The 13,573-nt window shown below is 48.3% G+C and overlaps 1 protein-coding gene across 2 annotated transcripts; it reads right to left on the bottom strand.

Annotated features, from left to right (window-relative positions):
- Positions 1-426: 426 nt before the first annotated feature.
- On the bottom strand, positions 427-8,579 carry TRA2B (transformer 2 beta homolog (Drosophila)). 2 transcript variants are annotated; one of them, XM_009077378.1, is made up of 9 exons: positions 8,301-8,579; positions 7,911-8,044; positions 4,290-4,452; positions 3,695-3,883; positions 2,907-3,022; positions 2,719-2,802; positions 1,822-1,884; positions 1,397-1,470; positions 427-801 (listed from the first exon to the last, which is right to left on the bottom strand). In XM_009077378.1, the coding sequence occupies exons 3-9, from the start codon at positions 4,320-4,322 to the stop codon at positions 791-793; spliced, it is 570 nt and encodes a 189-aa protein (XP_009075626.1). In that variant the 5' UTR covers positions 4,323-4,452; positions 7,911-8,044; positions 8,301-8,579; the 3' UTR covers positions 427-790. The 2 variants fall into 2 exon arrangements, with proteins under 2 accessions (XP_009075626.1, XP_009075625.1); XM_009077377.1 differs by having other exon boundaries at positions 430-801; positions 7,911-8,574.
- Between the last annotated feature and the right edge of the window lie 4,994 nt (positions 8,580-13,573).

Below are 13,573 nucleotides of genomic sequence, written 5' to 3'. Positions count from 1 at the left end.
TAGGGGAACAGCTGGACTTGATGGTAGTAGAGGGCTTTTCTAAGCTAAACAACTCCCTGATCCACAACACAGCATGGCCTGCAGTGCTCACCATGAGCAGGGACCTGGGACAAGGAGTGTGGACACTCTCAGTACAGGAGCCATGTGAGATTCCAAAGAATGTGACAACAGCAGCCACCAGGTGAGCCTGGCTGGGACATTACTGCAAAGTAATTCCTGCCACGAGCCCAATGTAGCCTCTGGACAGGAAAACCAGGGAAGTTTTTCCATAGCTCTGGATGATGTGTAAATCCCTAAGCCACCTGTTGGCCACCTCCTCTCCATGCAGCAGCAGCTGGGAGGGCTAAATCCTAGGGGTTTGTTTTCTTGGCAAAAGGAATTAGGAAAAGCAAAAACCAAACTTGTTTTCCTTTTATTCGGTCACTTTTGGAAAGGATTTTACACAGGTTTGGATCTTGGGAATAACTTGGAATCAGTAGAAAAAACTAACTGAACAGTTTTTGTCTTTACAATAGAAACCTTTGGGGAGTCAAAGTGGAGCCTAAAAAAATAACATGCAAAAAACACAGTCCTCTCCAAGCACAACTGGAAACAAAGCACCAAACTACACAATTATGCAGGATGAGACAGCATTGACCACCACAGAGTCTGTCCTCAGAAAGGTGTCTAAGTCACCTAGTCACTAGGCACTGTCACGTGTTTCAACACAAGAGACCATAGAAAATATTGCCCACAAACTTGCACTCTCCACTCCAAGGCTGTGGCTGCAAACTCCTCTGGGTCACAGGCTTTAATAGCGACCTGAAACACAACCAGCCACAAAACACACTGTGAGGCTTCAAGGATTGAAAGAACTCACTGCCACCCCTCAAATCCTGCAGCCTATTCCAGAGCCTGAGGGCCTGGAGGGGATCAAGCTCCGTGGTGGATGCAGGAATGGTCCTTCAGGCTCCAAACAAGGGCTGTTATCTACTTTATTTGGTCCAAACCAAGTATCTGCTGTGCCCTCAAGGTTGTTCAGTACAACATCAAAGGGAACTGAGGGTCAATCAAAGATATCCAAACACAAGTCCAACAAGTTTTAGGGACAAAAAAGCTCCAGAGAGGTTCAGGGAAAGAAAGGGGAAATTTAGAGATGTGAGCTCTATGGCTAGGCCAGGCCTAGGCAATGGCTTCCCACTGCCAGAGGACAGAGACAGATGGATATTGGGAAGGAATTCCTCCCTGGGAGGGTGTGGAGTCACTGGCACAGGTTGCCCAGAGCAGCTGTGGCTGTATCATCCCTGGGAGTGTTCCAGGTCAGGCTGGATGATGCCTGGAGCACCCTGGGCTGGTGGGATGAGATGGGATTTAAGGCCTTTCCAAGCCAAACCACGCAGACTGCACAAGTACTTACGAGGGGAGTAGGAGCGAGACCTGGAGCGGGACCTGTAGCCCCCTCGGCTGTAGTAGGGGGACGGTGACCTCCTCCTGGCAAAGGACACACAGACAACCTTGGTTAGAACCTGCAGCAGCATTGTGGCAGCCCTCTCACCCACCCCAGCCTGGCAAGGCACTGGGGAAAGCTGACAAACACAGGACCCAGCAAAGACCTGAGTTCTCTTCTTTTTTATCACCAATACTACTTTGGATCAAACACCAACAATAACCTTCTTGCACTCACAGTTTGCCTAGCTGTGACTGCAGTTTCCAGCCAGGAGCATCCCAACAAGCCTAACCAACCTTCTTCATGTGAATTACTTGTCCAAGCCACCCCCAACTCTCCAATCCAGCACTTCCAAACTCTGTTTCCTTGTCTAGTTCTGCTAATCCAATCAATACCTGTAGAACTGATCTCTGTCCTGCACAGCTCTCCAGCCTCCTCCTCCACCACCACCTCCTCCTCTGTGAACACAAAAGCACAATGTGTTAAAGACATTTCAAAAGCAGACAAAAAGCTCATCAGACTTCAGAGCACCCTCAGGAGTAAGGGAATGATGTGAAGGTGAGAGAACATTGGTTCCTGCACTGGGTAATGCTGAATTACTCATGATGTTCATCTTTACCCACTTCAGACAAGCCCTTAGAGCTAGTTATTTTTGACAGCAGCAACATCATTACATTTCCCAGAGGAAAAATGCTGATTCCAGGAAAAATCCCACCCCTAAACATTTTAACACTTCACAGACAAGTTGAAACAACAACTGTGCCACAACTTCTCCTTAAACAGACCAGAAACATGTTACAGTGTTTAGCATCAAGTGATTGCACTGGTACCTCCCCAGACTGACATCAGGAGACTAAATCAAGGTTAAAGTCTTCTCCAGTTGTGGTTTGGGGATTGTTTTTTTTCAGTTTACAGGTATTTTCCAGGCAAAATGAATCCACCTGCAGCTCTGAGAAGTTTTAACATGCCAATTCCCACCTGTACCCACTGTATTTCCCTTCACACACCAAGCAGAACATGAGCTCTGCACCACTTCAGTGCTAACAGATGAACCAAACAAAGATCCTCCTAAAAACCAGAGAACACACTAAGGAAACACTAGGCACTAACTGAGGCCACAAAGCATTTCTCAACCTCCCCAGTGTGTTCTGCACTGAGCAGTGACTTTGGAGAGGATCTCACAATGAGGTTCCAGGATGGCAGTGAGTGCAGAGGTATTTTGCAGTACATCTGTGGGATGAACTGGCTGAGAGACAGAGTTTCAGGAGCAGTGCAGGGTGACCAAGCCTCACCTGTATGACCTGCTGTAGTAGTCACGATCATCGTAGCCTCTGTCATAGCCTCTGTCGTAGTAATCTCGTCGGCGTGAGCTGCCACTGCACACACAAATGCACTTTGTGAGCTCCAAACCATCAACTGAGAGCACAACTCCTCCAATAATTGCTTCTCTAAAGGCTTCAAAGCCAGGGATAAAACTTACTAAGTGGGTCTTCCCATGTAGATTCCAGGAGTAGGTGTGTGAGGTCTTTTTGTTATGGAGAAGTCCACCCGGATCCTTCTGCCATCCAGCTCCATCCCATTGGCACGTTCCTTGGCCTGCATGGGCAGAGAACACCATCAGCTCTAGGGATGAGCTTCAGGACCAACAGAGAGTTCTGAGCATTGCTTAAGTGTCCAAGGAAGCCCTAAAAAGGCTCAGCTTGGAGGCAGTTCTGAGCCTCACTCACATCTGATACATAACATGAACTCTAAGACATTCCAGACCAACCAGACTTAAGCTTCAGGAACCACTGAAAATGTGATTTCTAAAAGCCTGAAAGGAACAGCACTATTCCAACACACACCACAAAGTAAAGCATGTAAAAGTTCAAAGAACACCAGGAGGGATTCAAGTTCATCCTCCAAACCCTGAAGATAATAATAGCAGTCATTAGTTGATCTCAAAACCAAATCTTTACAAAATCTCACAAACCAAAACAGTTGTGGTTTGGTTTTTTTCCCTGCCTACATCCAAACCTCCAACACAACATGGAAACCTCATGGCAGATGTGGAAAAGAAGACAATGCAGGCTTTAAGCAGTGGAATTTGTGCAAGATATAAGCCCCAGTTCCAGTGCAAGAGTCTATACTGGGTGAGTCCAAAATTCCCCGCTCATTCTGCAGCACAAACTCCAGGATTATGAGGTGCCAAGGAATCTTCAGGCCCTGAGCCCCTGTGACAGGACACACACCCCAGCAGACATGCCAGACCTGTGCACCTCAACCTACCTCCTTGGCATCCTCCACGTTCTCAAAGTAGACGAAGGCAAAGCCTCTGGAACGTCGGCTCTGCTGGTCATACACGATGGAAACATCAGCAATGGGGCCATACTTGGAGAACACCTCTCTCAGGTCTCTTTCTGTGGTGTACAGGCTCAAGCCAAACACACCAAGGCAACAGTTGGGGTCGGGATTTGCCTAGAGGAAGGGAGAAAGAGGTTAGGAAAGGGAATTGGTTGAGTTTGCAGTGGTATTGCACAGGCTGTGCCAGAGCTCCACAGAGGCTCGGATTGGGGCTGTGTTACTGTGAGATATCAGGCAGAAGTTGTGACGATGGTGAGACACTGGCACAGGTTGCCCAGGGAGGCTGTGGCTGCCCCAGCCCTGGCAGTGTTCACAGCCAGGTTGGCTGAGCCTTGAGCAACCTGCTCTGGTGGGAGGTGTCCCTGCCCAGGGCAGGGGTTGGGGCTGGATGATCTCTAAGCTCCATTCCAACCCCTAAACACACCAGGACACCTAGAGATGCACAGAATTGCTCTGCATTTCCCAGGGCACTGCTCAGAGCACAGAGGGACTGCAGGCTGTGATGCTCTCCAGCACATACCCTGTTCCCAATGTGCCTCCTGCGGGTGGACATGGGGGAGTGGCTGTGGCTGTGGCGGCGCCGATAATCCCGACTGTAGGATCTGCTCCTGGACCTCCTGTGGGAGCGGGAACGGGAGCGGGACCTGGTGTAGTGTCTGCGGGAGCTCCTCCTTGACCTAGACCTGAGCAAACAGAGCAACAGTGGAGGGGTTGGTTGGGGGGTTAACCCTGCAAAAACACAGAGGTGTGACAAGCTCCAAGTCCCCAAGTGCTGCAGTGTCACATGGCTCAGCTCTAACCACTCAGTCACTGCTCCCAAGGACTGTGTGCTGAAGCTTTACTATCAGACTACTACAGATGCTCTCAGAGCATTTCTGAGCTCTAACCGTTTACCCACTGCTCCCAGGGACTGTGTGCTAAAGCTTTACTATCATATTACTACAGATGCTCAGAGCATTTCTGAGCTCTAACCATTCACCCACTGCTCCTAAGTACTTTACTATCAGACTATTACAGATGCTCTCACAGCATTTCTGCTGCAGAGCAGAACCTCTACTTGGTTTTATCCAGCTGTTAGCTCTCCCTACCAAGGCCATCCTGGTTTGACACAGGATTGCTTGGAATATTCACAGTATTCAAGGAAAAACAGGCAGTGCTTTTGTTCTCAAGGGAACAGGAGTAAACATGACTTAGGTGGCACCCAGTGGCACTGCTTTGGGGGACACTGAGAAGCAAATACACCTGTTAAAGTCCAAGCCCCCTGAAACAGCACAAGGTGCAGAAGAAATCCAGCTGCAGTGGCTTATTTCCCTGCTGGTGCTCCAGCAGTTATTCACTACCAGCTCTTCCTCAACACTCACACCTGAAGGTTTTTCAGGCACAGGTGCAGCTACTCACTGCTTGATTCTCCCAGCACTGGTCTCTGGCAGCACAAATTCTGTGCACAGGAGCTTCTGCAGCATTTCCAGCCCTTATCCCATAATCTCCCAATGCAGCCAGATGTGTTAGCTGAAAAGCTGGGCAGGCACTGCCACTGGAATGCTACCCCTGACCCTGCATTCCACACCACTCCAAAGGAAAATCCCTGCAAGGCTCACAAGTGCAATGAACAGTTTAACATTCAAAGTCAGGAACTGCTGGTTTTCAGGCTCTTGTTTGTGTGTTCAATGTCATTTGCACCATCACCACTGTGCTGGCAGGAGTGAAGCTCTGAGCCTCAGCTGGTTTTACTTCTAAGCATTTAACAGCTTCTTCCCCAGTCAGGATTCCTCACTGAGTGTCAACACACAAACAAACTGCAAAATGATCTCCTCAAAAACACCTTCAGCCTCAGGAGTGAAGCAGCTAAGCTCTGTCTTCCTCAACCTGAAGTACATATGGATGTCCAGGAGAAATTGATTCAACATGTCCTATGACAACACTTGTTGTTACTTAGAAAGCAAACATGACCTGGGGCAAAGGCAAGGAAAGAGAGAACCTCCCTGAAGGTGGGAGGAGAGAAATAGTAACAGTAAAAAAAAAACCCAAAAACTGCAGCTCCACACATGCACTGGTATAGAAAAAAAAACATAAGTATTTAAATTTGTGGCCACTGATAGAGAAAACAAACAGAATTAAGGCCAACTCAGAACTGATACTGCAAGTGCCAGAGAGATGGAAGAGCTGAAAAGTTCAACAAAAGTAGATTTGTAAATAAAGTGTATCCATCCCCTAACTGAGGACAAACCCCAGGACACACAGTGGCTCCCAAAGCCAAATTTCATTCCTAACCCTTTAACTCAACCCCACATTTGCAACAGAAACTCCCAGGACATCTGCAGGCTCCCCCAGGGTGCTTGTTTCCCTGGGGAGAGGCAGCAAGTGCCAGCACTGAAGGCAGATTAAGGTTGTTTCTAATTATGTGCCTTGACACAATTCCACCCAAATCTGCTCAGGAACACACTAACTCTGCTACGTAATTCCAGGATTTCCAGCTGGAAGCACCTTCCAGACAGCTGTTAAATGCTCAGGGAGCTGTGGTGGTCACCAACATCTCCTCTTGGTCACCAGTAAGTACAAAGTCAGTTGCCAAGGGAATTTCAAGCCATAGGGTGTGGAACCCCTGAGGTTATGGACAGGGGAGCAGAAGGACATGCTGGGCTGGTGTCTGGCCTGGGCACTTGGGAAGTAAAAAGTGCTTGGAAAAGCACATTAAAAGCTTCCTCACAGGTGTTTTGCAGTCTCCACCCTCTGCGTGAGGATTTCAAATCCCCTGAGAATGTGGTCTGAGCCCAGAGCAGGATCTGGGCCTGGACCTTTACTGAGCTGTTGCTATCCACCTCCCACTCCTTCCAGAGGTCACTCCAATTCAATACCCTACAGTGGCACTGCCCTACCCAGCACTGCCTCACATGATGTGACACATTTGTCCCTGCACTACACGGACTGGCAGGGGCACCATCTGGCACTGGTGGCTGTGCCTGAAGGACACACAGCACCTCCTGCTGCTGCTGCCAGAGCTCCCCAACTATTTTCCTCCTCACCAAGGCCTCTCAGACTGATCCCTCTGATCTTGCCAGGAGACCCAAACACAGAATTTGGTAGTGTTTTCCACCAAGGGTGATTGCTGACAGCACGGTACCTCCTAGGGGTACCATCCTCCCTCCCCAAAACATCTAACTCTGATCTGGTTCAGCTTCCCAAACCCTGAAACATTCATAGTGTTCCTCTGCTGCTACTTACAAACACACCGAGTTACCTTCTCCATAACAACTTCTGGGAGCTTGGAAAGCCAGTACTTGAAACTTCCTAGCCTGTTCATTTCCAAGTTGAATTAGGATGGATGTAAAAGGACAGACTGAAATTCCCACTTCTCTATGAAACCCTAACTTGATGTGCTTTAGCTTTCCAGGCCCTGAAATCCTAACTTGACATAGTTTAGCCTTGCAAACCCTGAAACCCCACATGCCCCTTTGCATTCCATGTCCACAGATCAACCTGGGATCACTCTGGGAGCAGAACTGTACTAAACTGGACTGGAGAAGGTTGGGTGGAGACTTCATAGCAACCTTCCAGTATCATAGAATCATCAAGGTTAGAGGAGACCTCAAAAATCATCAAGTCCGAACCTTAACCTGTCACTGCTAGAAGCCTAAACCATATCCTCCAGTGTCAGATCCAGACACCTCTTAAACACCTCCAGGGATGGTGACTCCACCACCTCCCAGGGCAATATTCCAGTGCCTGAATACCCTCACAGGGAAAATATTTTTCCTAACATCTAATCTGAATCTCTGGAGGGGCTCCAGGGAAGCTGGAGAGACTCTTGGTTAGGAACTGCAGTGACAGGACAAGACGTAATGGGGATAAATTGAAAGAGGGAAATTTAGGTGAGATATGAGACAGAAGTGTTTGCTGTGAGGGTGGTGAGACACTGGCACAGGCTGCCCAGGGAGGCTGTGGCTGCCCCAACCCTGGCAGTGTTCACAGCCAGGTTGGATGAGCCTTGAGCAACCTGCTCTGGTGGGAGGTGTCCCTGCCCAGGGACTGGATGATCTGAGGTCCATTCCAACCCCTTGACACCCTATGACTCTCTGGCTCCATGTGTGCCATGCCCAGCTGAGCTGCAAAGAGGAGGAAGAGGTAGAAGAAGGGAACTCACCTGGATTCAGACCTGGATCTAGATTTGGACCTGGAGCGCCTGGAGTCCTCCTTAGAGCGCGATCTCGCAGGGCTGTGCCTCCCAGACTTCCCAGACCCATGAGCACTTCCGCTTCTGGAAGCAGAACGGGATTCCTGCACGCAGACATTGAGAGCCTAAATTTGTACCCAATTCCTCCTTCCCCTGGGGGCTGCAAACAAGCTGCAGTGAGATCAATGGCAAACAGTGCTAGCTATGTGTCCGGGCAGGTGGCACGAGCACTGCCGAGGCTTTTTAAGGAGGTTTTTTTTTTCCTGGAAGGCTTTACCCTGCATGTACTTGGCTGTTAAACAGATAATGCATGCATGTTTAGCAAAATATACAGGGACACATAAACAGACTAGTAATTACTTAGCGTAGTGCTTTCAGATTCCAGATTACTTCTGAGCTTAACTTCATTTTTATTCCTTTTCTTCATTCTTCCGTTTCAAATTCTGACTTCTTTCATCTTCCCCACTCCACACAAATTGCTCAATATTCTACAAGTGGGACTTCTGGTCTGATAATTAGCATGCATTCACTTTCTCTTTCTTTCAAATTTCAGCTTCACTTATTCCTGAGCTTCAAATAATTCTCATTTACAAAACTTGACAAATGGCGACTTCCGCATTTTCCTTCTTCAACATTAACCTTAATAGAAAAAGAACAGGATGAAGAATATTTCAGAACTCCAGGAGAAAAATCTACTGCCAAAACTGAAACTAGCAATTAAAAAAAGATAAGGTTGTGCACTTTTTTTTTTGGTTTTACTACATATGCAGGTCAAGATTGGAGTCTAGCAAAGCCCAACAGGTTCAGCCAACTTGATTTGACTCGGCACTAAGGGACTCGATTTGCTCTTTATGCCTGGATTTAACAGCAAAGTGCAACTGGATCCACTGAGCAGCATCTCCTGAGAGATTGTAGCACTAGAACTCCATTGAGCATCTCCTGAGGGATTGTAGCACCAGGAAACTCCACTGAGCATCATCCCCTAAGGAACTGTAACACTAGAACTCCACTGAGCATCATCTCCTACGGAACTGTAGCACTAGAACTCCACTCAGCATCATCTCCTAAGGAATTGTAGCACTAGAACTCCATTGAGCATCATCCTCCAAGGAACTGCAGCACCAGAACTCATTGAACATCTCCTAAGGAACTGCAGCACCAGGAAACTCCACTGAGCATCATCCCCTAAGGAACTGCAGAACCAGGAAACTCCAAATCATTTGCCCTACCACGCAGGGACTGTGGGAAATCAGGAGAGACCCTGGTGAGCCTGCTATGCCCACTGACTGAGCTGTTTTAGAATGCCTTCCAGGACTTGGAATTGCCTGAATTTGGGGACCTCTTTGGAGATTCCTCTCCCTTTGGAACTGCCACCCTTGCAGCTCACAGCCCTAGTGAGGCTGCCTGCACACCTGGAGGCTCTGTGCTTCCCCAGGAACCAAACCCCACACTCCAGCACTGCTCTGGAAGAACCTCCCACCTGCCCTGAGACTTACTGGGAATCTCCTCTGATGCTGGCAAGACCCAATGAGCAGTTTCCACTTGTGTATTTGTGTTTTTTAATCAGGTTAATAATGCTTAGCTTGTCACATGCCTCAATCACACCAAGAGATTCTTTATTTCAAGGCACTGGAGAAAATTTAACATTCAGAATTCCATTTCTATCCCTAAACAAAGCCAAACTGGCATCAATCCTGACCAAGCACACTAACAGTGGAATACCAACTTCATACCTAAAATCCCTTGGTTTATCTTCCTAACATCTCTTCAACCTCGACATCACTAATTTGATGGGAATTCTATCCCAACCAGTCAGAACTTCATTTACTCACCCCAAAAATCTCATCCTGCTTAAATCACTTCACACAACTGAAACCACCTCTGAGCTGACTACAATTCCCTAAGGCACAACACAGGGGGAGGGAACACAACTTATAAGGTAAAGCAGGTTTTAGTATCCATCCCAAGAGCAAGAGCAACAACCCCAAAAACTGAGCAGGAAACAACCCAAGGCCATTTTTTTGGGCTCAAAAATGGGTAAGATTTTGTCCTAAACCAGAGCTGCTCAATATCTGAACACTGCAAAGGGCATGGAGAACTAATTAAAGTGTAAATGAACAAAGTGAAGCTAAATCCATCACTATCTCCCCAAGCAAATCCTGCACAGAGGTGAGTTCATGGATTCGTTTAGCCACAGGAAGCCTGAACTCTCTGAAAAAATCAATGTTAGGTCAAGCAGGGTTGAAGGAGGACTAAAAGCCAAACTAAGCCTGTGCTTTCTTTGGAGGAAAACACAAGGTAATGTCTGGGCTGGGCAGGAGGAGTTGTGTCCAAACACAGGGCTGACACTGGGAAGGACAAGAGGAAAGCAGGATGGAGGATCTTGCCCCCACATACCTCCTAAGCCTCTCTCGGGGCTGTTAGGAGTCAAAAAGCTTGGAAAAAAATCAGAATGGCTCAGTCTTCCCATACTCAGGTGCATTTTCCAGACAAGCTCTGCTGGGTTATGTCAATCCCCAACATTCCCACCAGGAAATCCTCTGCAGCCCAAACTCCAAGCACCTGCAGCATTCCAAGCTTAGCTCCCCTAGAGGATTCACACACAGCTCACTTCCAACTGGAGTTCCTCCCATCTGTTTTTGTTGTCCTTAGGGTTTTCTTTTCCTGCTTTTTGTTCTTCCAACTCTAGGAATTTTAAGTGCTTTAAAAATTCCAGCTTGGGCTCCTGTGATTCCATGTGGAAAAGAGAAGGAAGACCCTTCTTTCTCCTGCCTTTTTTTCCCCTAACCTTGGGTTTGTTTAGCATTCATTAAGCAAAAATCCCATCAGATCCCTTCAGCTTCCCCTTCCTCAGGCACTCCTGGAATTCAGGTGGAAGTCCTGAAGGCTTGTGTCTTCCCAAGGAATTCTTTCCAGACTCTGAGCACAATAAAGCCAAAGTGTGACACTGCAGGGATGATATTTTTAACAGCTCCAAGCACATTCCTACAGAGGTGTTAATCACCTCCTCCCAGAGCAGGGAGTGCCACACAGTAGGATGATCTGGGGAGCAGGAGGTGGGAATCCCATGGGGAGAGGGTCTGTGGTGACTGTGAGTCCTGAGATCCAGTTCTTTCTCCCAGGAATACAGTATCAGTCACTTAATAATAAGCAAAGCAAAGCATTAGGGGGTGGATAATCATAAATCCCTACAAACTTAGGTATTCCCACTTGTTTTCCTAAGGAAAGGAGCAGCCTCACCTCCCACAGTACACAACCTGCAGCCTGTGCTAACTCCACATCCCTCAGCCGCGAATTCAGCAACTCCTCCAAGAAAAAGAGCAGCTTTTCCCACTCCTCCCTCTGAGGGACAGGACCAGCACCTCAGACCCTGCTGGGGATTCCCTAGGAGGGAAAGCAGGACCATCCCTTTCCCAGCTCCAGCAAACCAGGCAGGAATGTGCTGTGATGAGGTCCCAGTGCCCCTGTGGGCTCCTCCAGGGCCCCAGGATGGCAGGGAATTCAGCCAGGCTGTTTCCTGGCAGCTCTGGGGGCTCCAGTGCCAGCTGGGGAAGGAGGAACACAGGGGATGATCTAGCCATGCCTCTGAGCTATCAGGTTGTCTCCAGCTGCTTCCTTACACCTTCTCCTCCCAGGATTGAGGAATGAAAACCACCATTTCTGGAAACACAGGTGTGAAATGCCCTGTAACCCAGCTGGGAATTGGGCAGTTATACCATTCAGGTAGCTCTGATTACAAACCACCCACAAAACCCCCCTCCCCTTTAACTCACATATTAAACAGCTGATCACTAAATCATCACTACCAGCAGGAACTTTGCCTGTAATTAGCCTTTTTTCACCCCTTCCATGCCTGAATCCCATGAGCTTCCCTGAAAATCGAGCTGTGGAATTGCAGCACAGTGCCAGGAGCTCACTGAAAGCATTGGCAGCACTCCATAATTTACAGTTTCTCTAGTTTTCCAGAGCTTAATCACATTATGGAGCTGTGAAAAAAGAAAAAAAAAAAAAGAGGATTCAAGTGGGGATTTCTGGACTTGTTTTCCTTCTGGTTTTCTTCTGTTTGCAGGTGACCTAATGTTGAAATCCATGACACCATTCCACAGGGGTCACTCGTGCTGCAAGTCCCATCCCTGGCCAAAGCACCTGGAATTCCTCCTCTATCCCCAGAAGGAATCACTCCAGCCAAGCCTGCAAACCAGTGCAGCTGGAAAAGGGATAAAAGCAGATCCCAACTCTGCCTGCCTGGACAAACACTGGGAGAGAGCAGAACACAATCCCTGCTGCCAGCCTGGGCCTGGAACAGCTGAACACACCCTTGGGAAGTCCTTTCCCACGTTATTTATCCCTGCACTGACTCTATTCTGCAAAGACTTCAGCTGGGAGAGACTGCCACGGAGTCAAGGCAAAATAAGCAAAAATAAAGGATAAACAACAATGGAAATAGTTAGGAGAGACAATCTCTGCTCTAGGCTGTGGGTTAGCTCTACAACTCACCTACTCACCAATCACAACTGCTCAAGCTCACCCAGATTTTAAACACATGGTTATTAGTTCTGACTAAAAACACAGGGCAGTGGCAGCACAGCAATTCCTGCTCTGAGCCCCTGCAACATACTCAGAACACAAAGGTTTGAACATCACTTAATGCCTCAGCTCCAGTCAGGTTACCCTGGCACACTTCACTACGGCTCAACTGGGTTTGCCCAGAAGCAATAAAAGTGACTTTAAAGGCACCGACACAGCAAAATCCACGTGGAACAGGCAGTATTTCCTCTCTGGGACACACCAGTTGTGAGAGACATCGACGGGAGGAGAACACTGGGGGTAGACTGAGTCTGTCCTTTAATCCTTTCACCATTTCATTCCCATGTTTAGCTCCCTGGAGACTCCCAATTTTCCAACCTCACCTGCCTCTGAGGAGAGACACTGACACCTATTCAAGCTCATTGTAGTGAACCTGAGCCAGAAAAACTCATGCCCTAACACAGACACTGCTCAGTTACTACACCCTCACACCTTCTGCCACCTCCAGCTTAAAACTCAACCTCTCAGCACCTCCACAACTCTCTCGACGCTGCAGGGACCCTAAAACTAAACAAAGCGACACAATTACGCTGCAATAAATCCCCAAAACCACAGCGTTAAACCCTGTAGCAGCAGCAAGGAGAGCCCTGAGAGGAAAACAAGGCTGATAACACAGAGCAAACAGTAAATACACCTCATCTGTACTGTAACGTGCATTACAGACGTGAAGCTTAGCAAATCATCTACACGGCTATGAGTTAAAAATCGCGTCTAGGCAGCGATATTATAGTGACTATGAGGTTTCATGGGTGGATTTACTGCGCGTTTCATAGAGCGAGAGAAATGATTTGGCTTTTATAGTTATTATAGTCGACTGTTAACAGTCTACTCCAGGAGAGCCTGAGCCAGCCGCGCGCCACAGGCTGCGGCATGACTGAACAGGCAACAGCGAGAGGCGGCGAAGAGCAGTTTAATGCGGGAGTGAGGAGGAGGGAGCTGACGCCCTTTGTTGCGGGGACAGGGACGGGGACGCTGCAGGCCCAGGCAACACGCGGCGCCGCCATTTTGTGCGTGCGCGCCTGGCGCGGCCCAAGATGGCGCCGGGC

The sequence above is a fragment of the Acanthisitta chloris genome, unplaced genomic scaffold (genome assembly GCF_000695815.1).
Source record: "Acanthisitta chloris isolate BGI_N310 unplaced genomic scaffold, ASM69581v1 scaffold4586, whole genome shotgun sequence".
Classification (NCBI taxonomy): Eukaryota; Metazoa; Chordata; class Aves; order Passeriformes; family Acanthisittidae; genus Acanthisitta; species Acanthisitta chloris.
This window is presented reverse-complemented; position numbering and strand designations above follow the sequence as displayed.

Coding starts and splice junctions, on each gene's coding strand:
- TRA2B (XM_009077378.1), bottom strand. CDS start 4,322: ATGTCCACCCGCAGGAGGCACATTGGGAACAGG. Junction 2,803..2,906: donor TACATGGGAAGACCCACTTA/GTAAGTTTTATC, acceptor TTGTGTGTGCAG/TGGCAGCTCACGCCGACGAG. Junction 1,885..2,718: donor TACTACAGCAGGTCATACAG/GTGAGGCTTGGT, acceptor TTGTGTTCACAG/AGGAGGAGGTGGTGGTGGAG.